The 26,495-nt window shown below is 53.3% G+C and overlaps 1 protein-coding gene across 2 annotated transcripts; it reads right to left on the bottom strand.

Annotated features, from left to right (window-relative positions):
* Positions 1–4,923: 4,923 nt before the first annotated feature.
* On the bottom strand, positions 4,924–19,590 carry DMRT3 (doublesex and mab-3 related transcription factor 3). Of its 2 annotated transcripts, XM_032308715.1 has the most exons (3): positions 18,789–19,590; positions 5,608–6,605; positions 4,924–5,159 (listed from the first exon to the last, which is right to left on the bottom strand). In XM_032308715.1, exons 1-2 carry the CDS (start codon positions 19,246–19,248, stop codon positions 5,638–5,640), a joined length of 1,428 nt encoding a protein of 475 aa, XP_032164606.1. In that variant the 5' UTR covers positions 19,249–19,590; the 3' UTR covers positions 4,924–5,159; positions 5,608–5,637. The 2 variants fall into 2 exon arrangements, with proteins under 2 accessions (XP_032164606.1, XP_032164605.1); XM_032308714.1 differs by having other exon boundaries at positions 4,924–6,605.
* Between the last annotated feature and the right edge of the window lie 6,905 nt (positions 19,591–26,495).

The following is a 26,495-nucleotide window of genomic DNA, read 5'->3' as shown; positions in this document are numbered from 1 at the left end:
AACTGAGCCCCTCAGGTGCGCCTCACATCTCCCCCTTCTAATCTCAAATGCAGGAGCAGAATTTTCTCACACTTTAAATGACCTCCTAGTTCCTGAACAGGGACAGGCTGAGGGAGATGCCGTGGCAAAGACATCACTAGCGTCCACAGCTAATTCTTGGAATGCTCAGGCTATTCACTTGCAACTCATTCACTCTTGTCCGTTCTCCTTACTTTTCCCCGGGGTGCTTGCTACGCTTGACTCTACCTTCATGCTAAGTCGAAAAAGGAACCTCCCTCATCTGCTCTGGCCAGTCAGAAAAGAGCATGCAGGCCAGAGCTGAGTCCCCCCTTGCCCTCTTAGCCAAACTCTCTGGGGCATCACACAATAGGCACAACCACCCATGGCAGCCAACGTCACCGTGTGCTCCCTGGAGGCAAAAGCCAGTGAGGAGGACCAGGGCTGGCTCAGGGAGTCCGGAGTCGCTGGTGAGCCAGAGCCCATGCAGATCGCCATGGTGGTTCTGGGTCCCAAGTCCTACCCACCAACCCTCCCCCCAGAGAAGAGAGACTGAGGCTCCTTCTCCTCCCCAAAGAACCTTCCACAGACCTTTGGAATCTTTCATTTACGTTGCAGTGTAGGGGCACCTGGGTGGCAGCAGCATCCAGGTCCTGATCTCAAGGTTGTGAGTTCAAGCCCTGCACTGGGCTCCACACCGGGTGTGGAGCTCACTTTAAAATAGAAGAAGAAGAAAGAGGAGGAGGAGGAGGACCAGGAAGAGGAAGAAGGGAAGTTGTTGTTGTTGAAGTTGTTGCAGGGTAAGTAAGGAGGAGGTCAGGCTCTAAAACAACCAAGCCGCCACTCAGGTCGTCTGGAGGTATAATTTTTCTGCAACTACTAAATTTACTTTTGGTTCAGTGCAGTGGCTTTGCCCGTGGGACACATGAAACTCTTGACACAGTCTACCAACCCCCACCCACTCTCAGAATCTAATCGCTAAAAAAATCTCCATTGTACTTTAGGAAAGCCACGACCCTTTTCATCGCAAATGACACTGGGGGGACACTAAAGGCACCTCACCGAACCGACGACCGGCAAGAGGCAAGATGGCCCCTTGCAAGCCTCTGCCCTCGGAGATTGGACTTCGCGGAGGATGCACTTGGAGATGATTTTTTTTTCCGGTAATGACAACGTTCGGTCCCGCATAAGAAATGAAATTGAAGCATTGATCTTATTCTTCAAGTAGAGGATGGCTTCAATATGAAAATTAACATATAAATTTAGCATCCATCTTATTTTCAACTCACTTCTGCTGAGTAAATGCGCATATAAAGAATGAATGGCTAAAACAGTACGCCCTGAAATCAAGTCCATTTTTCAAACATGTCAGATCAGAGGCAGCCAGTGCCTGTTTTCTGGGGACCCAACAAATGTTCCCAGGGTTCCCCCCTTCCCATCGCCTCCCACCAACCTAGCCACAGGGCCACTTGGGGACCTCGGACAATGAGTCTCGAAAGAGCAGACCCCATAACACATGACTGCTCTGAGGCACACCTCCTCCTCCGGTCCAATCTCTTTCTGTGAATCTTAAATGTTCTCAGGCTCTTAGAAGTCTGCAGTTAAATCCAACAGCCTGGACCAGGGGGTCCAGAATCCCTGCCCCTCTCCCAAGTCCCTGTCACCTGTCCAGGCACTCTGCTATTAATTTCAACCACAGCCACGTACCCAGCTAAGAAATGCCTTGCTTCTAGAAATGTCTGTGCAACTACTTTTGTTTTTCCCATCATCAAGAGCACTGATTTTTCACAGGAGGGCATCACCTCACACCTGTTAGAATGGCTTTTACCAAACAGACAAGAGAAACTAAGTGCTGGCAAGAATGAGAAAAGAAGGGAGTCCTTGAGTGGCTCCGCTGGTGAAGGTCTGCCTTTGGCTCAGGTCCTTATCCAGTTATCCCTGGGTCCTGCCTGGGATCAAGCCCCACATCAGGCTGCCTGCTCAGCAAGAGGCTGCTTCTCCCTCTCCCTCTGCCCCTCCCCTGATGCATGCTCGCTGTCTCTGAAACAAATGAACAAAATATTTTCAAAAAAATGAAAATAAAATTTTTAAAAACAGAGCCCTTGTGCAACATCGGTAATTTGCAGACTGCTGCAGCGTCTCTGGCAAACAGGCGGGAAACACAAAACGAGAAACAGAGCTGCCCTGTGATCCTGCAATGGCCCTTGAGGGTACATTTCTGGAGAAGATGAAGTCAGCATCCCGAATTGCCACTCCCTGTTCCCTGGAGCATTTTTCACAATAGCCAAGACATGGAAACAACCTAAGTGTCCCTCACTAGGCCCAGAGAGAAAGCAGATGTCACATACTAACTGAAATACGCCTGTCCCACCAGGACAAGTACTGTGGGATCTCGCTTCTACATGGAAACTAAAAATCCAAACTCACGGAACCAGAGTAGAACCATGCATGCCATGGGATGGGGAGGGAGGGTTGGGGACATGTGGGTCAAAGGAAACAAACTTATAAGATGAGAAAGTTCTGGATATCCAAGTCACCGCACGGTGACTATAGCTACATTGTGCACTTGGAAGGTACCAAGAGAACAGGAGAGAGATGTTCTCTTTGATACGATGTTGTATTTCAATTCTATCTTAGTCCAACAGGGAGGGCTCGGGGAGGGAATTATTAATGTTTCTTACAACTCGGAGCTCCAGCTCCCGAGCGAAACCTATTTCCAGGTGTCACTAGTAAACTTGGAATCAGGGCACACCTGAAGGGCCGGCAGCCCTGGAGAATAAAGAGAAGCAGCAGCCTCCCTGAGGGAAAGGGGAGCGCATCTGTGCTAAGATCAGGTGCTTTACCCATCAGGGGTTTCCAAAAACAGGCACTTCTGATCCCAAATGTGTCCTTGAGTCCAACATTAACCTTGGCCCTGAAGTTCCTTGAACTCCATGGAGGGCAGGAGTGAAGGTCGCGGGCGTTTCGACCTCTCCCTCTGCCCCTTTAGGGCGCATGGACCTGAGAAGAAAACCTATGGATGGAATGTTCTCCCGTCGCTGTGATTTAACACCTGGGGAGGACAACAAAAATGGAGGTGCTGAGGCTCTCCGAGATCCTGAATTCAACAAGCAGGGCTCAGGAATCTAAACTGGAAGGGGAATCCTTGGGACTCGGGGAGCACACTTGCAGGCGAACCTGTAGAAGGTCACTGCCCACCCACACTCTCATCGCGGATGGACAAAGCATTTAAGACCAGCTTCTGGCCGGTCCTCACTAGTGGGGGAGGCGGGAGGCCTGGTTTCCTGTGGATTAACAAGCCATCGCCAAGCACCCCAGAAGGAGCTGGCTGACTTGTTTCTCTTGTATGCGAAGGAGTAACTGAGCGCCCCTGGGCTACGGGTCTGACCAGGGTGGTCTTCCAGAGCTGAGCTAGAATCTGAGAGGGGGCTCTGGCCACAGGACAGCGACTGTGGGACGCAGGATCTGAACCGATTTCTCCCATCTGACCCCCGACCACACTTACCCCCCAAAACAAGCAAGTCCTGCTTCAGAAGACTGTACAAGGATCGAACATACCTGCACTAGCCTAGGAGGTCGCTGCCTTACAGGTGACCCCACGCTGCCGGCCATTGTCGGGAGTCAGTAAGTTTGGAGATCTGCTGGGGGCGGGGCAATCGCGCTGGAGAGACACTGCACCTTAGGGCGGGGGCTGCTCCATCCGGGGCCTTCACCCTGAAGAAGGAACAGCTGCAGACAGATTTCGAAGCCCCATTGGCTCAAGGGGACCTGTTCCCGCTGTTGCTTGTTAAATGAATGCAGGTAAGCGTTTGAGACCAACACGCCTTGGGAAATACGCTCGGCCTGGGTAGGCCCAGGCGAGCCCAGCACCACGACATAAACTGTCCCAGACAACAGGGGTCCAACAGTTTTCTTCCTCAGTCCCTCACTTTCTTCCTTGACCCATAGGCTAATGTCACGATACAACCCAAACAACAAGAGTATGTACTTTTAAACTCTCTGGTGGGGACTCGTGTCCTTGAAACACATATTAGTCGAATTAACATAAGATTTTTCCCATCAGAGATTCTCATGCCTAAAGTGTTCCATAGAAATAAAGATGAGATGGGGGGGGGGGGTTGCTCCTAAGTAGCGTTTGTATCCCTCTGGGACCCCTTCCCGGAGTGGCCGGCAGCGGATAGGAGCTCCTGCCCCCCAGCTGAGGGCGGAACTGAGGCCAAGAGGACCTTCTGTCCTCCCTTCCAGACTGAAGCGCCCTTCGGACCCCTCCGGCCCTGGGAGCTCTTTCTGCGCCCCATTTCCTTCTCCTTCCGCCGCTCTAAGTTTACTGTGACTTAAGGGGTCATCCTTGCTTTCAGGCTCTTGGAAGAACAGACGTAGCAAGAGAAGTGGCTGTAGTGGGGCACCACGGAGCATTATTGTTTAAACACTCTCTTTTTAAAATAATGGGATCACGACTGCAAAAGCTAGGGAGCTCAATTAAAAGCAATCCCCACTCTCACCAAGCGCTTTCTCTGGGTCGGGCACAGTGCTAAGTACTTAACGCCTCGCGGTGCAAACTGTTTCATTTTTACTTTTTTGGAATGGGACTCTCCATGATCATCCCTGCTTAGCTCGGACTCGCGCACAGGGGACTCGGGTAATAGCAGACCAAAAGCATTCTCTTACACAGGCGAGGCCCTCACGACGCATCTGCTGGAGCAGTGGGAGGTGCGGAAGGACTGGACTGAGCTCTATTCTGAAACAGGAAATCCTCCTTCTGAACACAGCCCCCAAAGTCTCATTCATATTTCTCAAGAAATGTCCCCATTCAACAGACCCCTGGGCCCCCCGATCCATGTGCTAGGAAGCAGCTTTTACATCAAATTTCTCTCTTTAGAGATCCTCTTTCCACAAGCAGAAATGACATAAACGAAGATCGTCTCCTTAGTTTATTTTTTTTTTCCTAGAGCCCTCAGCATGCTACATTCACCTGACAAAGCTTAACCTTGTGTTCATTTCACAATACAATTTCATGCAGTTCACAGCTGGGATGGGCTTTACACGGACATCACGCATGTTTCAGTTCAGCCATGTGGAAAGTAAAGGAGTTGTCTCTGAAAACTGTCCGAGCTTACACAAGCACGTGAGCGGTTCACTCCCTCCTGAAGTGCAGCGTCTCTCTAAAATGCAAGAAGGAATTTTAGCATAAGAATATAAGGTCCATTTGCAACCGAAATCGCTTGCTTCCGTTTTTACAGATCCTGAGGAATCCTCTTTCACAAAACCGCATTCAAGTATACTGTTTTGTCGGACATTCCGGGTCGAGTTTGGGAGCAAAGCGGGCCCCCAGCTTTCCCTCCCCAAATAAACCTTGCGCTGGACCCGGCTTTCCCAAGACTATTCTTAGCATCAGACTCTCTTTGACAATAAACATTCAGCACTAAAGCCACAGAGCAGAGCTATTTGGCATTTTTTTCCCAATGAAGTGCAAGAAATTAAATAAGTTATGCTTTTTATTGCTAAGGTATAGAATCAAGCACAGTCACTTTGTCAAACAGAAGGAAAGGGCGGACACAGGAAGCGGCCTCTCCTGACGGGCCCGGGGTTCGAATGCACAGAAAAGGTCACCTGGTCACGCCGCCCCACAGGGAGCGGCCTTTAGGAGGACGTGTTGAGTATTCTAGAGTCTGAGGAGTCGGACCTCTCGTCATAGTCCTCCTCGGTGTAGAGGGGCTGCTTGGCCACGATCGGGCAGCCGTCGTCGGGGATGGAGATGCGGGGGTCCTCGGGGGCGCGCGCGGGGAGGACGGGCGAGCTCCGGAAGACGCCGGCCGAGTTGGCGGGGAAGGGGCCCACGTACTGGGACCTCAGCTGGTACTGCTGCTGCAGGGTCATGGTGTTCCACAGGGTCACGTCGTTGGGCAAAAAGGGGCTCGACTGGTTCCTGGCCAAAGTATTCCGCAGCATCAGCGGGTAGCGGGGCGGCTGGGGGAAAGGATGCTGCAGCGGCACGGCCAAGGGGTTGGGGACAACGTTACTGGAGTCGGCCGAAAACCTCAGCGTGTCCGGGACCCTGAAGGCCGAGCCCACGGACCACTTGGAGGAGGAGATGGGGTAGGAGCTCAGGCTGTGTTCAAAGATGTGGCCGTTGGAGGGCAGCACCAGCCCCTCGGGCTCGGCGGCCCGGTCCGCGGCAGCCGCGGCGACAGAGGAGCGGCTGGACAGCAGGACCTCCACGGCGCTCACCAGGTCCCCGCCGCAGCCCTTCAGGATGAGCTCCAGCACCGTGGGCTTCTGGGCAGGGAAGATCTTTTTCAACACTTCCAGGGGCGGCCGGTTGGCCTTCAAGCTGAAGGGCAGGGACACGGTCCCCGAGGGGCCCTCGATCAGCAGGTGGTTCTGCTCCCCGTGGTACTTGGGGCTGTCCGGGCGGCTCTCCGGGTTGCCTCCGTTTTTCTGCACCGCGTAGCCCCCCTCGTCCACGGACACGATCTCGGGGCTCTCCGGGGTGAAGCAGCCCTTGCTTTTGGCCACATCTGGGGAGCTCCTCTGGTCCGCGTCTTTGTCGCTGAAGGTCTCCGTGTTGTCGGCCGAGCTGCTGTCCCCCAGCCGCTCTTCCGTCAAGTCTGAAAAGCAGAGAAGAGCTGGGTTAATCCTGCCCCGGTGTGCATGAAGAGGAACAGATGAGCTGGGGGAGAGCCGCACACAGGCCGTTTGGAAGGGCGGATGCCACTGGGTGGGTATCAACCCACGGAAGCCTTGCTTTATCTTTCCTTCTCTTTTCGTCCTTTCTTTAAGTCATCGCTACACCGAATGTGAAGCTTGAACTCATGACCCTGAGATCAAGAGTCACAGGCTCTCGGACTGAGCGAGGCAGGCACCCCCTGTTCCGAAAGCCTTTAAGAAGAATCCAAACCATCTCGTTGGCCAAGGTGGGGGGAGGGGGCAGACTACATAAAAATCTAGAAATTGGAATGATTTCTCAGACTGAGGTGCACAGAGAGGCTTGCCTTGAACACAGGACAGGGATCCGGTACCTATAACCATAAAAGATGTAGCTGTCATAGCAGTCACGATCTAAATAGGGACCTCTGCAGGTTTAGGGATCAACACAGCCCAGGGAAGAACGGGAAAATGAGCTCAGGTTTGTCTCCTGGTTCTTTTTCTGCAAACGAGGGGGCTGGTGTTACCCAGGGACATCAGCAGCGGGTGCAGGACCCTTTATCCATAGAAGGGGATTTTCACATTATAAATGCATTTCCCATAGGCAGATTTTGCATTACACAGGTCTTGTGAACTGATCCTATGTTTCTTCGGGTTACCTAGTACAATAACTAATCAGTAGAAGTGCCAGGAAGAGGCCTCTCTTCATTGAAATCTTTCTTACAAAGCCACTCCAGGGAATGACAGACCTGACTTCCCTGCACCTTGCACTAAGGGTCAAGCAAAACCAGCTGTGAATTCTGAATGGCAGAGTAGGTCACAGGACAGGGAGGAAATGGCTGGAGAGATCTGTCAAACTGCACAGGGGACATGACCCACCCATGAAACAAGGAGCCATAACTCCAGGACCGTAGGGGTAAAGAGGTAAAACCATTTCATGAACTGTTTTATTAGTAAGGTTCATGGAAAGGATTGAAAGACACGTTCTTGAATTATACCAAAAGGCGGGGCGGGGGGGAGCGTCCCAAGATTTTTGGAAGATTTGCTGAAAACCAGAACAGCTCCAAATTTAGCATTTTGACCTAAGACATTGCCCCCCCAAAGGGCTGGTATCACAGCGCCAAGCAGGCAGAAGGGAGTAGCCTGGATTTGCTTGCAGTAGGAAATGCCAACAGACCTTTATAAGAAAAGGATGTATTCTTTACTAGCACACTAGATGCAAGTAGATTTTTATCCTTTTGAAAACACTGACTGGCTGTCTCTACTCAGAGCCAGTGTAACTGATCTAAAGATGAAAATTATTAATGACCCAGTTGTCAGGTTGTAAACATTTGGTCTGCGTGTGTTTTCTACAGCCCAGCCTGAATGGCTTCCTTGTCGCCTTCTCTGTGGGCACACCTGACTGTACTTAGAAAGCCAGCGGTGACATTTCATCACTGCAGCTCCAAAAATCTCCCTCCTCCAATGTATTGTTGTTTGTTTCAAAAGCCTTAAACAAAGGCCCATTTAGGAACATTCTTCTAATGTGGGATTTATTTTCAATATGAAGGAAAAACAAAATGTTGATTCTTCACAAAGCAACCAGTGTGTGTCTGGCAAGGGTAAATGCATTTTAAAAACAGGCTTAAACTCTTATCAGTACGACCTGCAGTCTTAAGCCTGATATAAATTCACACTTAACCCAAATCTGCATTTTAAGTCAACTACCGCTTTTTCCAATACAAGGTTTCTCCGCAGGGGTCATCCTGGGCCCACAAATACAAAGCCGACTTTGCTTTCTGCAACCCCTCTGGGACGTGCTCAAGACCTATTTTTGTAAGAGAAGTTTGCCATCTTCCCTCCTGCAACTCCCCAGGACAGGGGACCCTGATGCCATCTCCTCAGCCAACAGGTATTTGTTTTTCATCCAAGAGAGTAAAGCCACAACAAAAAAGCTTCCACAGATTCACATTCTAATCGGCAGAGCTATCTACGTTATCCCGACTCCTGACCGGTCCGTACCTCCTAGCGCTTACTCGATTATTAAGCCCTGGAAAATGAGTGGACAGAGACTGTGTGTTCACCCAGCACCGGCCTCAACACACGACTGGACTTCGCCCCCCTCCTCAGTGGAGCCTGGGAAACAAGTCAAAGACACGCCCCAGGTAAATATTAAACTAATAAAATTGTGCTTTAAATACTGTGTACCTCTAAGCTTTCTTTACCTAGTCTTATCAGTATCAAGTATTTGCATCCTTGTAATATGCAAGATACTCAGGGAAACAGGAAAAAAAAGGAGGTGAAAAATACCAGGAAGTCTAAGACTGGTCCCCACCTGGGGGGACTCAGCTCGTTGGGCAGAGGAGATGCTCGTACAAGCAGAAGAGCAAACACAGCCAGGAAAGAACTTGCTTCCTATCCAGCAGGATGCGTAGTGCACACAAAGGTTCATCGTAGCATCACCCTCAGTAGCCAAAGGTGGAGCAACTCAGGTGTCCACGGATGGACAGATGGCCAAAGAAAACCTGGTACGTCTATACAGTGGAATATTACTTAGTCTCAAAATGGAATGAAATTCTGACCCATGTTATGATGGGGCTGAACACTGAGAATGTGCCATGTGAAGTCAGTCCGTCACAAAGGACAATATTCTAGGGTTCCACTTAGACGAGGTCCCTAGAACAGACAAAGTCACAGAGACAGACAGTGGAATGGTTGTCAGCAGGGCCGGAGAAGAGGGACTGGGACTTACTGTGTCACAGGCTTTCAGATAAAGAGAAAGTTCTGGAAATGGACAATGGTGGTGGCACAACACTCTGAATGTACTTAGTCCCCTTACACTGTGCCCTTAAAAACAGTTAAGATAGTAAATTTTATTGCATGTATATTTTACCATAATTAAAAACAAGAGAGAGAAAGAAATAGGACACACAGTGTCACCGCAGTGTAAGTAAGGGATGGTGACATTTTTTTTGGAAAGCAAGAGAAACAACTGGTTCTTCTAGGAAATAAAAGGTACATAAGTACAGCCAGGAAGCTCAAAACCTAGCTGTTTTCTAAATGAGTGAACCTAAAAATGGCTTCCTATGCTAAAAGATAATTTTTCCCAGGGTATCTGGCCAGCTCAGCCTGTGGAGTACTTGACTCTTGATCTCCAGGTTCAAGCCTCATGTTAAGGGTAGAGTTTACCTTAAAAATAAAATGAAATATAATATAATGTGATATGATATAATATAATATAATTTTTCCCACCCCGTATGAGCTGCCAAATGGAAAAGAAGTTTTCCATTTATGGAAAGTGTGTTGAGGTCTATCACCAAATTCACTGTTTCACAGAACATGCCAGGCTCCAGAAGAAAGTGATTCCAAGAGCAAAGGTTTGGCCAGACAGGAGCTAGAGAACAATGTTCTGGCAAATCGGACACATCCACCATTTTTCCAAAATGGCCAAGGATACAGTATCCCAGTCTCCTCGACCCTGGGTGACAGGACGCTGAATCTGACGATGCAAGATTCCACCTCGGTACCTGTGTTCCTGTTCTGCAGAAGAGGCCGCAGGACAATCGCATATGGGCAGCTTGTTCACCAGCTGGGAACCCCCAGCCTGCAAAAAAACCCGGGCCTGTCTGATTTTCTTGGTTCCCGGTTGCCCTCCCCCACCCCACAGTGCCACAGTGGCATGCCGGGAGCGGCACGTGCTTCTGGCTGCTTCTCTGGGAGTGGTGCTGACTCATCCAGGCTGTCTTCTCAGGTTTCAGTCAGGCTGGCCTCTCCGGGTGTCCAGGCTGGGGCCACATGGTGAAGAAAGCAAACCGGGTGTCCCAGGAATCAAATCTACAAATTCAGGACATTCCAAGCACCTGAGCTCAGGACTCTTCATACCACATTCAGGGGAGGATAGGAGACCTTGAAGGAACCAAGGAGTGGGGCACAGCCAATGCTCTCCTGCTCGGAATCAGCCCATAAAGTCTTGCCCCAGGCTGTCCGGGGAGCAGGATCCCTGTCCCCTGCCCAGGCTGCTGGGGTTGCAAACCTGGGCAAGAGTAGACTAGCCTCTCACCTTGTGCCAAGAATCCTTCCTCACCACCACCATTTCTGAAGGGCAGAGCTTGGAGCCCACGCGATTTTGTGGCACGACCTACTAGTGGTTGACCTGTTGCACCTAAACTAGATGTACTGTACATTATTCTATAAATACAGACTTTCACAAGTAATTATAGAGGGTGGGTTTTGAGCCCAGCGATAAAATGTAATTTAATAACAGGTGTTGCTTTACATCTCTAGGGTTCACCCCCCCAAAATGAACTTTATAAAATGTTCATGTTGTCTTGAAACACAAAGGCCTTTCTAGATACAGAAATGTGACACGGCCAACCAACAGAATGAAAAGGGAAACGGTCCCCCAGACATTTTACCTTCTTTCTTCTTGAAACTGACACACTAATTCCTAGAACATAGAGAGTAAGAATATACTCCAACTGATAACATTTTTACCCCTAGAATATGGGTGCAGATACCCAGACCTTCTACCCAAAAAGTAGAAAGAAACCAATTTCATGGGAAATTCCAAATCCCCTACTGAAAGTTATACAGTCTGCTGTTTCTCATGTTTAAACATCCAGGAATTTGAAAAATCTTACTACTCACTCTTCAAGTTCATATTTTTCATGATAGAGAAATATTCCTAGTCACCCAGGAACTAAACCCTTCACTCAGGTCAAAGTATGTAAAAGAAGGAGATATTTGATATTTGATTAAGAAGGAAACTTTTTCTATCAACAATAATACTACCAACTTCAGAAAATACATACATCAGCCTGAAGATAGCTACAAGACTTCTTTTTCCCTTTCACTTGCGACTTTAACAAGGGAGAGAAACTTAACACTCACACAAAAGTAACTTCCAATCTAAAACTACAGTTTGCAAAATCTTTCCTCCTTTAGAAGACGTTTTTATGCGAAAATGTAGTCACATATTAAAAAAAAAAAAGCTAGGTATTCTTTTCAAATATTTTGGGGAAGCCTACCACATATGTGGAATAAACATACACATAAAAATGGAGACTCTTTCAGACGTGAATGTGGTGGGTTTTATCCATTCTATTCAATTATATCTGCAACACCCAGGGGCACCTGGGTGGCTCAGTGGGTTAAAGCCTCTGCCTTTGGCTCAGGTCATGATTTCAGGATCCTGGAATTGAGTCCCACATCAGGCTCTCTGCTCAGCAGGGAACCTGCTTCCTTCTCTCTCTGCCTGACTCTGCCTACTTGTGATCTCTGTCAAATAAATAAACAAAATCTTAAAAAAAAAACCCAAATATTATCTTTAATGAAAATACAAAAGCATTGGTATAGAGAGGAATGTTTCCTAGTACAAAAGTCACTGAACTTTTTTTTTTTCCTTCTGAAATCATGTCACACAGTTTGGAACATGGATTGTATGTCCTCTACTGTTGACAAGCTTTGGGGACACACCTCTAACTGTTCCCTGATGGGTGGTTTTCCAAGCACACAAATCTTACAGCAATGACAGGAAGGAGCCCAAGCAGGACCGTGCTTCTAGAAGAGATGTCAGAACACTAATCGGAGACACACTTTTTTACATTTTCTGTTATCTTTATCTCACACTGGAAGTGCTGACTCATTAAAAAACCCCGAGTAGCTGAAAATCTTAAGTACAACAGGGAATGAGTATCAGTGGAAAATCTTTCTTTTTCTTCCTGGGTTGAGAGGTGGGGGGACTTGTGAAAAGTACACAGTTGTCATGCTTTGCTTTTTAAAAAATCGTTAACAACAAGGGGTGCTTCCTTGGGATCAATGTTTGGGGGGGAACCTTGGTATAGAAAGGTCCTTAAGGAAATAAGACTCACAACTGTGGACTTTGTAGGTCTTGCAAAAATTTAGTTTTGAACCCTTCGGTGACTCAGGAGCACTTTTCAAGAAGCAGGAGGAAAATGATCTATAAATCTCCAAGTTTATTCAGAACTGATAAAAATGCAGCTGGCTATTCATTCATCCATCCATTTAACAAAAACCCTTACATCTCTTACTACGTGCCCAGGCAATGTATTATGTAAGATGATACAGAGCTGATCAAAACATTGCCTCTTGGTCCCTGAGACGCTCACAGTATAAATCTTCTTCTGTAAAAGTTCCACGTTATCTGCGTGGTTGGTCAAATTTTACATTGAAATACAGCCAGTAACTCAAAAGCCAGCAGCTGGGCGGACTAGGGCGTATTCACAGAGTTCATACTGCTGTAAACATTCCCACATAGAGACAATGGTTGCAACAAACACACATAGCGAACTAATAAAAGTACTAAAGGGGGGGGGGGGGCAGGAGCCTAATCCCAGCTTCATAAAATGTAGTCCTGCCTAGTCGTTGCCATCCAAAAAAGAAATTAGAGATTCAGTACAGAACTGACCCATTCTGAACGTTCCGTTTTCCATAATACTGGTGAGTCGGTAGTTGACTGTGCTCATTTTTAAAAGAGCTGTTTAATGATAAAGTCAAAAGGGAACAAAAACCCATACAGGTTTTCCTTTCCCATTAGTTGCTTTGGAGAAAGCAACTGTGGCACTCGGACAAGCCTGTGGGACTGGAGAGTGACAGGATGATCCCAGGGTGAAGGACCTAGGACAACCGGACCCGCTGTTCACTCGTCAGGCCCCCATCTCTGCCCAGAGCACTCACGGGAGCCCAGTTCGAGGCCCACGTGGGACGCAGTGCGGAAATCCGGAGACCCGAGGCGCCAGCGCAGGTTAAAAAGCCCAAGAAAGGAGGAAGACAAGAGGGGAGGGAGAAAGGACGGAGGGAGAGGAGAGGCAGGCAAGCCGAGGAGGAGCTCCAACCTCCACACACGCACCCTCAGGAAGAGGAGCAACATTTCCAGAAAGGGGCTCCAAGTCCTGCCCGGAGCTTGATTTATGAAGATGTACTCCCTCTCTCTCTGTAAAGCTGTTAGCAGAAAGTGCTGACTGGCGGCAGGAAGAATTTCTCATCAGTGCTCTTTGATTGTATTTTGCAAACAAAATGCCTGTTGCTTGGTAACATTTCACTTGAGCCTGACCTTCCCCGAAAGTTATTGCTATCGGATTCGATTTACACTGTCCTCCTGTGATTACTGTAATCTTTTAAACCCGGGAGCTCATCCATCAGGGAGAAGAAAAGTTGGTTGTGTAAGTCCTGGGCCCGGCTATCCGCCAGATTTATAACCCAGAGGAGCGAGCTGGGGTGGGGGGGTTCGCTCCTGGCTGGCAGCGGACCTGCGGTTCCCAGACGCGGACGACGCGCTCCTCTTTCCGGCCAGCCCTGTCCTGGCGCCGCCAGAGGGACAGGAGGGCCCCCACGGACAGCGAGAAGCTGGCGGTCGCACTGGAGCCACCCCACCCCCAAGGGCACCCTTGGGGTGACTGGGGCTGGGGAGGAGGGATTGCCTGGGCCTAGGGTTGCCGGACAAAACGGCAGGACGCCCAGTTAAATCTGAACTTCAGAGGAGTACTGGAAGTTTTTCAGTCGAAGTGTGCCCCGGGCAATAGTGACATCCTATTTTTGGTTTGCCTGAGTGCACGCTTTTGTGGTCCGTCTGGCCGCCACCGAAGCCGCGGCGGCAGCAGGGACGGAGCGGGAAGGGCGCGGAGGGGCCGCCGGCTTCTGCCGGGGGGCAGCGCTCAACAACCGGGCCCTGCCCTCGCCGCCCCGTGAGCCTGGAGGGAGCCCGCGGCACCCGCGGCAGCCCGGGAAGGTGCGGCTGGCCTGGGAGCGAGCCGGAGCCGTCGCCTGCAGTGTCCCCGGGACACAGACCGGGTGGTAGGGGACAGCGGCCCAGGACAGCCGTGCCGCCACCGCCACCGCTGCGCACACCTTTCCTGGGGTGCCCGTTCCGCTGCCCTCCGAGAGGAAAGCGCAGGCATGGGTGTCGCGGGGTGGGGGCCTCCTCCCAGACGCTGCCCCGGGCCCACCGCCTGCAAGTTCATGCCCCCACCCCAGCTGTGCGCCCTGCGTCTCCCCACCCACCCCACCCCCTTCCTGCACCAGCCTCGGGGAAAGGTTTGCGAGGGACCAGGAGTAGGGGACCGCTAGATTCTCTGCAGTGGGTCGGTGTTCCAGTTTCAGAGGGCAACTGTGAGTCAGGCTCCTCGCCCCAGGTCAAGCCGTCCTAAATAACCAGATCCCCCCTCTCCCCGCTTTTATTTAAATTCGTAACTAGGCTTGATGAATGACTCTGAAGTCTTTCCCGCTTTTTTCGTTTTCTTTTAGCCTAGGATCACCAGAGTTTCCTATTCCGGCCTGGACCAGGGATCCGGCAACAAGCACTACACTTGCAGGTGCTTCTGTCTCTTCTTCAAATACATAAATAAATAAATAAAGAGTAAAATTAAATATTAGGAAGCAGATGGGACAGGACCCAATCAAGCTGGGGCAAAAAAACACAGAGCCAGCATTAAGCTGCTAAGAGGAGTCCAGCAAGAGGTAAAATTATTTAAAGACCGTTTTCCACACTGTCCTTTTCTCCCTACTGTTTGCTCCTATTCAGGAGAAACGCACAGAAAAGGAGCTCCTTCTGTCCTATCTGATCCTGTTCGGTTCCTAACCAATTATGCCGTTTTTTATTTCTGTTCCTTTAAGAGCATTTCAAAGAACCTGTGCACCTACTTACTGTGTAGACAAATGTAGGAAGACTCTATAGCCACAGGTCTTTCCTTGCACAGCCCTGGGGGGACTCAGGACACGCTTCTGGGGGGAAAGCTGGGGTGGGGGAAGGGAGGAGAGCACAGGACTGTAACGTAAGCTCCTCACCTTGGTCGTGACCCTTAACTTGCCTCGGCTCTTGAGCCCAGGTCCTGAAAGGCTGGCTTGGCTGGTTGAAGCTGCTGACTCAGATACACTAAGAGCTGAAGAAGGTTCACACTTCCCATGATATTTTCATGAGGGAGGGGGCAGAGGGAGAAAGTGAAGAGGACAAAGAGGGAATTTAGGAGAGTAAGTGAGTCAGTGGTACAAAGAAGCTTAAATTAGAATTTGGGGCTCAATCAAAACCGAGTACTATGAGGTCAGTCCTAAACGATAATCAAGGAGCATGGGAAATGCACACCCAGAAGGAAAAAAGAACGCTCCAGTCCGGAACTGGAAGTCATCACGTTAGAGTGTGCAAAGTCTCCTGAAGGCCACGGCCATATTGACAGGGATGCTCAGCGTTCTCCGCTGTTAGATAAAATAACCCCCCTTCCCTTAGAGAATCTGAAGCGGAATTTTGGGATAGAGATTTCTTTCAGCAACACAACTGAATTGTGGTGTGACCGTGTCACTCCCCCATGGATGTTTTTCTTCCAGCAGTGCCCAAGAAACATACACTTCTCTAGGGCGGGCGGGATTCTCAAAGATTTCTGGAGAGGGAGAGACTCCTGAGTTTGTGCACCTGTGTTTGTACCCAGCAGCAAAAAAGCCTCTGTGTCCATAGCTATGCACTCAAGAGGCCCTTTGCAAAAAGAACCAGCGGCATTTTTGGCACAGATATCACAACAAACACAGGCCTATAATGCACCAGGAGACATGGAGGTGCCTAATGGTCTGTGAACTTAAGTACACGTGGACCTACTATTCTAACAGAGCGTCTCTTAGTTCTCTAAATGCAGAGAGCTACTTGTCCAGGAGTATCCGAGAGGCTGCTGAATTCGCATAGTATGTTACTTACAAATACATTACAAGAGGAGCTGCAAAAAGGCACGATACAAACAGCAACCGGTCTCCACACTAGACAGTTTTTCCTAACTTAAACCCCAAATGGGCTTCCTCCATATGAAGCAATGCATGGAACGGGTCCATCTGTAGGCTTGCTTTCCTAATGGGAAGCATTATCTGTTCTTCTCCTGCCTGCTCCCACCTTTGGATTGGTGGCCGGCTGCTTTTTAAAAGCATGGAGCTACGGGGTCGGACCGTTGAAAGAAGAGAGCAAAAGTTATATAAATGAATGTGCAAAGTACGAAGTCCGAGGAATGAGGAGTTGGAAACTGGGCTTTTAGTTCCTGATGCTCGGGTGCCCCAAAGCCTGGTCTCCTTTTCAATTACTTGTTTTCGATTCAGAAGGCTCAGGCCATCCCCCAAATAATTGGTTTGGAGGAAGAGGGAGTGCACCAGGGCTGGTTTCTCCAGTAGAAATCTGTCTCTGTCTCCCTCTTTGATTCCCCAAAGCTCACTACTACAGCTGCTACCCTGCCCGCCTTCCTTCCTGCTCTCATGACCCCTCCTCCCCCGGGTTGTTTTGGTTTTGCGACTCTTCAGAAGACTTGAACTCTGGCTATCCCAAAGACCGGTTTGAAGACCACAGGGTGTGAAAGAATCCCCTTTGGACAAAGACTCCAGAACCCAATGCCCCTGGGGTGCCCCTCCCTTGGGTGCCCCCCTCCCACGGCAGACGGCCACTGCAAAATCCTACCAAGGGGACAGACTCGCTGACTCCTGCTAGGCTGCTGGGGAACTGGAGCCAGGGAAAACTGGAAACGGAAAGGTTAAGAAAAGTTACTGGCATGGGTCAGTTTCTGGAACTGAGACACAACTGTCCTGGTTACTTGTCCTAACTTAAAGGAGAAAAGCGAAAAGAATCTTTGTGACCCTCTTTCTCCCCGCCTCCCCTGCCTCTACGGCAAATGTATAAATACAAAGGGAGGAGACGGACAAAAGATCGCCAAGGCATGGGGGATGGGGGCCGCCCATTACTCGCACTTATGCTTCTACCCTACTTTGGATTAAATATCCACAAAATCCAAGTTCAGCAAACTGTCCTCCGTCCACTAATGCCCAGTCCTCCTCTTCACATAGATATTCTCAGGGCTTCAAGCCTGCAGAGCGTAACTGAGCAACAGGACAGCCGACAGACCTGTGCCAGCCAGGCTGCCTATCCCCTTACCAGTGAGTCTGCTCCTGAAGGCGTCTCTCCAGAAGCCAAGGGCAATGTCTTTTGGGGGGAAAGGTGGTGTAACCAGAAGCTCTATCAGAGGTCCACCTACAAGAGGCCTCTGGCCCTTCCAGGGCCTGCGCTTGCCAAATTTCACTATAGCCCCTACTCCCCTTCCTGGGAAGATGTGCTTTTTACCTGTGTACAGTTCGGTTCCAAGGGAAACATCAAATACGTGTCCACTGAACTCCAAGAGCCTAAAATCACAGGAGCACTTGTGCTAGGCAGGACAGCAAGCTAGAGATGCCCCAGGAGGAAAGAGACTCATCCGGGGTCTGCGGCCCGGAGAGAGGCAGCAGATGGAAGCAGAGAAGTGGGGGTGTGAGACCCACCCTCTGTACAGTAGCCCCGCAGAGGAGGAGAGGGCTGGAGGGGAGGTAAGAGAGCCCTTGCTCCCAATCTGCCGCTTGGTAGCAAGAGGCCCACATGGCCCGGAGAACTGAGAACCCCTGGAAAAGCTCTGGACAGAGTTGCTCTTCCCTGCCGGATGACAAGTCTCATTTGTACTTCTTTAGACCCGAGAGACCGCTCAGGGCAGTCTGAGAAACTGCGTTCAAAGATCTGAGATCTGTAAGAGCTGGGTGCGCCAGATTTGGGGTCCCCCATACCAGCTCAGGAAGCTTTCTGGTCCATTTCACTGAGCTTCTAAATAGGGCTTCCTTCCACACATCACAAGAAGCTGGAAACCATAGTCCGCCCCTTACTAGAAAGGCTTCGGGTTCACTCCAGCTTCCTGGGGCCAGAGAAGCAGGCCCAGCTCGGACTGGGCCAAACCCTGGCCTAGCCTAGAGTGACCTGCCCCTGTCTGTCCCAACCTCCCAAGGCAAGGCCCTCTATGGCCGCAGCCAGAAAAGCCCGGCCGCGCCGTGGGCTGTGTGCCCGCCTGGGTTTTAACTTGGTCGTGCTTCGATCTCTTTATTTACTGGCGGCTGCGGCCACGTTCCCCCGGGGAAGGCGTTTGGCGAGCCCGACGCCCAGTCTCGCCCGCCGTGTGCCTCGCCCGAGGCGCCTTGCCCGCGGGTGCCTGGGCTGTGCCGGCTGCGGGTCCAACCGGAGGCCGGCCTGCGCCCGGACAGTGAGAACCGGCTCGGCGAGAGCGGGGCGGTGAGGCCCGACGCTTCCCGCGGGCCTCCCAGCCAAAGCCGCCGCAGCCGCTGCAAAGTTTTCGCCGACGCGCCGCGCCCGGCTCCCGCCCCGCAGACACTCTTACCTGGCTTGGCGAGGGGCGCCTGCAACGCCCCGGCCTGGGGCTCCGCGGCCCAGCGCAGCGCGGCGGCCGCAGCCAGCTCGGCGGCGGGCCGCGGTGGCGGCGGCGGCGGCTGAGACGGCTGCGAGGTCGGCGGCGGCTGCGGGGCGGCGGCGGCGTCCCCCGGCGGCGGGGGTCCGGGCAGGGCGCGCAGCGAGTCCGGGATGAGGCTCTCGAGGCTCTCGTTGGCCTGCTGCCGGCGCAGCGCCACCTGCGCGGCCATGACCCGCTGCCGCTCGATGATGAGGATGCACTTCTCGCAGGTGCAGTCCTTGAAGCGGCAGTAGCGCTTGTGGCCCTTGAGCCAGGACAGCACGCCGTGGTTGCGGCAGCGCGCGCACTTGGGCGTGCGCTGCAAGGGCGCCCGCGGCGGCTGCGACACCGGGCCGCCCATGTACAGGTAGGGGGAGCCGTAGCCGTTCATGTCCCGGGCTCCAGGGAGAGCAGGCGGGCTGGCTGCGGCAGCGGGCCAGGGGGCGCTGGACCGCGGGGCAGCGAGGCCGGCTCCGGGGCGGCCGGCGGGCGGAGCGCTGCTCGGTCCCGCAGCCCCGGCGGCCGCGTGCGCTCCGAGACGGCGGGAGGTGCCGCCGCCGTCTTCACGGATCCCCCGGCGCCCGCAGCCTCAGCCTCCCAAGGGTGCTCGGCAATCCCACGCGCGTCGCGCCTCCGTCAGCGGCTGCCTCGGCCAGCACGTCCTCCCTCGCCGAGGCGCTGCGGCGGCTGCGGAGAGCCGGCGGGAGCTCTGGCTGCGGTCTGAGCCAGCCGGTCTGCAGCTCCCGCGCGCGCAGGCCGGCCGCAGCACCTCCTCCGCCGCCCTCCCCCCACCGCTCCTCCCTCCCACTGCCACCCCCACCCCCGGGGTCCCGATCTCCTTGCGCTCCCCACTCCCCACCCCACTCCACGCCTTCCTCCTTCCCTTCCGCTCGCGCCCCCAGAGTCCCCTGCACTTCACCTTCCTTGCCACCTGCAGCCAGGCCCCTCTGGCGGGGGCGCTCACGGCCCCCTGCGCCAAGCTGCTTACGCTTTGCCGGACAGCAGCGCTCCGGGACGCGGCGGTGCCCTCGGGGCGGGTTAGAGGTGGACCAGCCGCGGTGAGGCCAGTGAGGTGGCCGCTCCCCTTCGTCCCCCCCCGCCCCCCCGCCCCGCAGGCCTGCTCTGGCGGCACCCAGCCCGAGGCCGCTTTCAAGCCCACGCCTGGCCGCAGGGAGGGCTCCTCGAGATCCGGAGCCTAGCCGAGCGTGGAGGGTGCGCTCCGGACTTGGCCAGAGCCGAGAGGGTTTTTAATTGGGACGAGTCCGGCCGTGCGGCCGCTGGCGAGTAGCATCGGGTTAGGGCGGTGGAATTGGTTCGGGAAATTTTGGTTTCCTTGATTTCCCTTTGCAACATTTTTTTTCTCTTTTGCTGCTGTGGAATAAAATGTTGATGAAAACCTGCTGGCCCAAGGATGACCACCCATTTCAACACAACAGTCCTCCCTCTCGGGCGTTTGATTCTGTTTCTCTACCCTCCTCCCCAGGTGTTAGTGAAAAACAGCTTCTGTCCTGAAAGGCCGGAAGTGCTCTTGTGGAAGGTTTGCTTAAGAGCCGGGTCTAACCCTTCCGAGAGCGGACGGAGGAGCCACGCTCGCGCCCCGCGAGTTAGCGGATGTGAGGATCCCGGCTCCGCTCTGCCCAGCAGCCGCCGTGCCACCAAACCGAGATCTGGAGTCCCCTCACTCAAACCCCCGCAGACTCCGCGACTGAGTTACGTTTGCGAGATGGGGCCGTTCTCCCCTCCCCCCACCCCGGCGTCTTCGGCGGGGACTGGAAGAGCGCCCGCGCACGCGGGGGCCGCATCACACTCGGTGGAAGCTGTAACCGGCGCGTCTCTGATCTACCAGTACCGGTCTGGCCTAATGCAGACGCCAGCAGTGCACCGGGAAGCCTAAGCAAACACAAACACACACACAAACACACGCAAGTAAACAAACAAACAAACAAAAACAGGAGGGTGTGGCGGTGCAGGGAGCACAAAGGTTCCGCGCAAAGCGGCGGGAGACGGCATTCCCGAGCCTTCTTTCCGCAGGCTCCTGAGAGGACACTGAGCTCATCTCCTGGAGGTCGGGCGAGTCGAATTCGAGGCCAGTCCTCAGCCAGGGCCAACCCTTCGGCCGCACAGCGCCCCTTGTCCCCTCGGGGAGGCCGTTTTTCTCTGCACTGCCCTGAAAGCAAACAAGCAACAGGAAAACGTCCCTCTGTGTTTGCTGTGAATTCAAGTAAAGGGTCGCCAGGCGTCCTGGCGGCCAGCCCTCCGCCCTGTAGGGTGATTCCGGGAAGGGAGCAGGATTATAAAGCGAACTCGGTTGGGTGCGTTTCCCTTGAAGCCCTTAGCCGTCCTTCTTCCCAGACTTGTTCTGGAGTTGGGGATCGCTGGATGCTAGCTTGCTGGTGGGGCGTGGGCAGGAAACCCTGATGCTAGAGTACTACCCCTGGGAGGCTTCCCCCCAAAGCTGCGTCAGCACAGACCCCTCGGGCGCCTCTCACCCCATCCCCCACCTCGAGCCCTCTGCCTCCAACCTTCGCTAGGAAAACAAACCCTAAAACACTACAGCTGGAAGGAACTTCATAAGCTCTCGGGATTGGAGGCAGAGGTCACGGGAACAATTGGGGGCCAGGGGCTGGGAAGTGGGATGTTGGCAGTCCCTTCAGGTAAAGACAAGGAGGGTCTAAAATGACACTGAACCTGGGAACTTTCGCGCGGAAATCTCCGGGTCTCTTGGGAGTGAAGAGACCATGGACCTTTTTTCAGACCCGACTCCCAATTTTCTCCAAACGGTCAGGGTAACTAGGGCGTATAAGTAACTTGGGAGTAAAGGATTTTTTTTTTTTAAAAGGAAATGAACAGTTCTCAAAACATTTTTTTGGGGGGGGGAGTCATTCCCACTACTAAGGAGATCTCCTTTCCTCCGTCAGTCACCTAGCCACCCTATCCCTTCGCCACTCGAACAGTCCGGCATTATTTGGTCCGGGGCCCCGTTTCACTCCAGTGCACATCGGGGACTGAGACCTAAATACTCATTTGATATAGCGCAATAATCCTTTTCTCATATTTGATGGGAATGTTTTCCATATCCCAGTATTTGACAACATCTCCCTATAGGAACAGGTTTGTATTTATGTTGGTAAAATGTCCCCTGCCTCAAAGTCTATTGTAACCCAACACCTGACAACCCCGAGTCCCATTTCTGTTTGCAGAAAGGGTTTATTCAAGCACATAATGGGATCCCAGCAGAAAGCCTTTCAGAACAAGGGGCTATGGTAAACTTCACCACATGAACTCCGTTTCCAGGGCTATTAAGCTTTTAATTGGAAAATAGCAGAGGAAATTTCAAGGTGACTATAACGTGTTAGCAGTTAGTGCAGAGAAGAAAAGCCCAAGCGGGAATGAATGTAGAAAGCATATGGTCTGAATCACGTTTAGGAGGAGCGGCCTGTTCTCCTGAAGTCCCCGCCACTTACGCACTTATGGGAAAAATCATCAAAGAAATTGGAAAGGGAGGGAGGAGGATTACAAGTCAATGTAACCTCGCTCGATTGGATCCACTCCTGTGCTGCTCTGGGTGGTGCATCCGCTCAAACCACAATTAACTAGGTAGAACTGTGACAGTTATTAACAGCGGAAGGGTGAAAGAGAATGTGCGTATGTCACTCTTTCTCTTGGCGCACAATCTCGTGGTGTGTGTATTTAAAAGCTGGGAATGCAGACGCCCTAGCTGAGAAGCCAAGGATGTTCTGACTCCAAGTCCAGGAGTCCTGGGGGATGTTCCTCCCCGCAAAACGAAACAAAACAAAACAAAACAAAACAACAATAACAACAAAAAACCAAAACAAAGAAAAAACCCCACTTAATCAAAAGGACAGTTTCACATTGTCCCGGATGTAGAATGCGGCAGGAAATTTTCTGCTTTGCTGGCTTCTCATGGAGGGGGAGGTCAGGGTTCTTACTTTCCGTTTCAATCGTGACCACGGTGACGCTGGAGGCCGGGGGCGTGCAGAAAGCCCGGTGCATGCAGGAAAATGAGCCCCCTCTGCCCGCGCGTGAACTTCTCGGCTCTCATCCCGTCCACGCCTCTAGGCATTGCTCTCTCTGGCCAGCTTCAAACTGAAAGTGGGGAACGAATGTCCGGTGAGGCGGTGGGGCAACCAGCAATTGATCGCTTGAGGTGACAATAATGCCCTTGTTCTCCCTCAATTAAATGGGGGAGAGACTCCGGCGCGCCTCTCACAGCATCCCCGTAGCCAGCCTCTGGGGCGCAGGGTCGAGGGCAACGCCGCGCGCGGACTGGGGGTGGGGTGGGGGTGTTGAATAAACACGTCTGGCGGGCCTGGAGACAGGGCTGGGCACAAGGAGAGTTAAGGACGGTCCTGTCCCCACACCATTTGGCAGTTGGCAGCCTGAGGATCGTTAAGGGCCAAGGCATTCTTAAGTAAAGGGGTCATAGACCAGCCCTCAGGCCCTGTGCAGACGGCAGGTGCTACTGCTGGCTCCGTGCTTCACGTCCTCGAACTTTCGAAACCATCAGGGGCTCACGCCTGGGCGCGAGCACTCCCACTCGCGCAGGTGCCTCAGACCCCGTCCAAACACTAGGCCGTGCCCGCCGCCACCCTTTCGGGGTGGGCTGGGGGGTGTCGTTCCAGCTTTGCTGCATCCGAGGGGCCCACGGAGCGCCCACCTCTGCCCCGAGCTTCGCAGGGGAAGTGGGAAAGCGCATCCTCAAGGCGCTCCCCAGGAGGACAGACCCCGGCCCGCTTCCCCAGGAGGCCCTGGGCAAGGCCTCTCCCTCCTCGAGGGCGCGCGGGGGATGGGGCTCCCGGGCCCATCCGGAACCCCCCCCACGCCGGGCAGCAGGGCCCGGGGTGCCCTTGGGGCGCCGGTGCTGTCCCTACAGCACTTTGTCGAAGGCTCGCCGTGGGCGGCCTGCAAACCCTGTCCGCCTTCTGAGCGAAGGGGGAAAAAAATAGCATGTCCTCCCCAAAGGAAAATGCGAGCAGCGCGGGCCGAGAACATCCTAAAGACGTTTCCCCTGAGCCTTCAGCCTTCAAAGCAGAACAGAAAGGCCACGGAAATCTTTTTAGGTGCTCTGAGCAACACCGAAGGGGCATGGAAAGTTTCTTTTCACCGCTGCTCGCTCTCGGGGCCTTGGTTCACTCCTTCCCCGGGACCAGCAGCTCAGCCAGGACACCGTTCTCCCCCCGGCCTCCCCTCTCGGAGGGGAACTAAGTCCCTCGGCTGGGGAAGCGCGCGACGGCGCGGGATTCCGGGAAAGACGCCCCAGCTCAACGCCGGGGGCCCGGGGATAGTGGGAAACGGCGGGCACCACCCACGCCCCAGGGGCCCTGGCGGCGAACTGCACGCATGAAAGGCCGGCCAGAGGCGGGAGAGTAACGCTGGGAGACGCGGAGCGTAGGCCTCGTAAGGCGCCCCACGCCCGGGCCTAGGCCGGGACACTCGGCTCTCACCGCCTGCTCCGGAGCCTCGTGGGCGGGGCGACTTCCGGGGCGCTTGGGGCTCCGCCCACCCAGCCAGCGCCCCGCCCGCTGTGCTCTTCGCCCCGCCCACCCGCTCCCGGCGCTCGCCGGCCCGCGGGGCCGCCTCTCCGAACCCGTGGAAAGTCAGCGGTAGAGAAGGGAGGGGAGAGGGCGAAGTCGCGGCTGAGCGAGATCGCTCGTGTTTCTGTGAAGGGGCGGCCGGCAGACAGGGCCGAGAAAAGTCCCTCTTTCCACCCGCTGCCTTCAGGCATTTTTTGAGTCGCGTGGCCCTTTCCACAAAGCTCTTTTAATACAACTTGATGCAGAGCGTCAAAATGCGGGCGGTGTGCGCGTACGTGTGAGACCGGTCCGGCTCCGAAGTTCCCGGGAAGCGGAGAGGGGCTCGGTTTTTAGGCGTGCGCAGGCATCTAAGTTCCAGAGGTGCGAGGGAGACCGTGATGACGGCTCGGCGGGTCTGGCTCACGCCCCTGCCCCGAACTGCGGTTTCGCGCGTGGGTTTCGGAGCGCGCCCCCGCTATGACTGTGGCAGTGGCTGTGACAGCGAGGAAGCGGTGTCATCAGGGTCGCCCCGGGCCTGTAAGGCAGCTTTCTCTGGTGCCCTAGTCCTGCAGCTCATTAGGATGAGTGCAGGGGGCACCGGAGTGGGGCGCCGCAGGTAGTGGGGGGGGACGGTCGCCTCGCCCGAAGCCCCTGCAGGAGCCCGAGGTGGCCTTGGGGAAAAGCACGCGCGTTTCGTTTGTCCACTGCCCCACGTCGCGTGGCGGCAGCTTACCCAGCTCCTGGGAGGGGAAGGCTCGGTGAGCCTGCCTCAGTTTCCCCGTGATGCAGCAGCAGAAACTCCTGGAAAGGTTCAGGTCTGTCCCGAGCCAACGCCAGACGCACAGGGGATGCCCGACATGCCCAGACTTGCACACGCGTGTTGGGCACACTCGTACACCGCACACTCCATGGATATCGCACGAGGAAGCCGCCTTGCTGTTACAGGTCTCCGTACAAAAGGGGGCAAAGCTTTAGAAAAGTGATTTAAATACATGTATTCAGATAGGGTTAAAACCTAGCCACAAGCCTTCCTTCTTTGCTCTACCTCGTGTTCAGAATTTGCCAAGTTCCTAACGCGGAGCACCTGCTGGGCCAGCCTGACTCCCTCCCTAGCCGTCAGAAATCACCACCATGCTGGGAGGAGTGGACCTGGGGCCCGGCCTTCCCTCCAGGACTGCCCTCCTGGGGGCAGGATAGTGCAGGCTTCAGAACCCGATTCAGCACTGGGCACTGCAGGCCAGAGGAGTCTCTCTAAAGACACGAGTTGCCCACCCGACCTGATCCCGAGAAACCAGAGCCCGGCCCAGGGTAGAGTGGGGTGGGCGACCGGGGCCTAGAATAGCCTGGGCCACGTCTTTGACAGCGCGCTGGCCATGTTTCCCCAGGCTCCCCTGACTTTTCAGAAAGGCAGGGGCACTTAAGGGGCAGCCCCCACCAACCCCACGGAAGGGGTGTGTACAGCTTCTCCAACAAAACCACCCTGCAAAATTCTTGTGTTGGGGTTCTCTCTAGAATGGCTGAACTGGAAGAGTCCTGGATCCGCAAAGCCAGGATTATTTTAAAAAATGTAGGGGGCCCGGGCTGTGGGCAGCAAGGGCACGAAGTATCTTCAACTTGGGAAAAGCCACCATGAAGGCCTTGGGAGGCTGCGACTGTGCCGCGCACCCCGCAGCCTCCTGGCGACGCCTTCACAATAGCTACAGCCGCCCCGAAGGGCACACGGCCCCGCAATAGCAGCAGCCTGACAAGTGTGATAAAATGATCTTCCTTAACTAAACTCGTAAAGCACTGGGCAATAAAACTCAATCTTCTGTAAAATCCAATTAAGTCATTATCTGACTGATTGTATCTTTAATTGAAAACAGAAGTGACAGTAAATTTCTGTGATATATCAGGATCAATCGATACCACTATACGATTCAGCCCCAAGAAGTGATTTATAATGTCAAACCTATATAGGTAACTCCACATTATTCTCTCTAAAACCACTGGTGGATGAAATTAAGAGTAAGTGCATTTAATAAAAAACAAGATGGTCAGGTTATTGATTACAACAGACGGGGGTGAAATCAAATAGATGTTTTCAAAGCACAGAGCGAAGAAA

Source organism: Mustela erminea, chromosome 12, assembly GCF_009829155.1.
Source record: "Mustela erminea isolate mMusErm1 chromosome 12, mMusErm1.Pri, whole genome shotgun sequence".
Lineage (NCBI taxonomy): Eukaryota > Metazoa > Chordata > Mammalia > Carnivora > Mustelidae > Mustela > Mustela erminea.
The sequence above is the reverse complement of the archived record's forward strand: the minus strand, read 5'-3'. Positions and strand labels throughout refer to the sequence as shown.

Coding starts and splice junctions, on each gene's coding strand:
- DMRT3 (XM_032308714.1), bottom strand. CDS start 19,248: ATGAACGGCTACGGCTCCCCCTACCTGTACATGGGCGGCCCGGTGTCG. Junction 6,606..18,788: donor GGCGCCCCTCGCCAAGCCAG/GTAAGAGTGTCT, acceptor TCTGCTTTTCAG/ACTTGACGGAAGAGCGGCTG.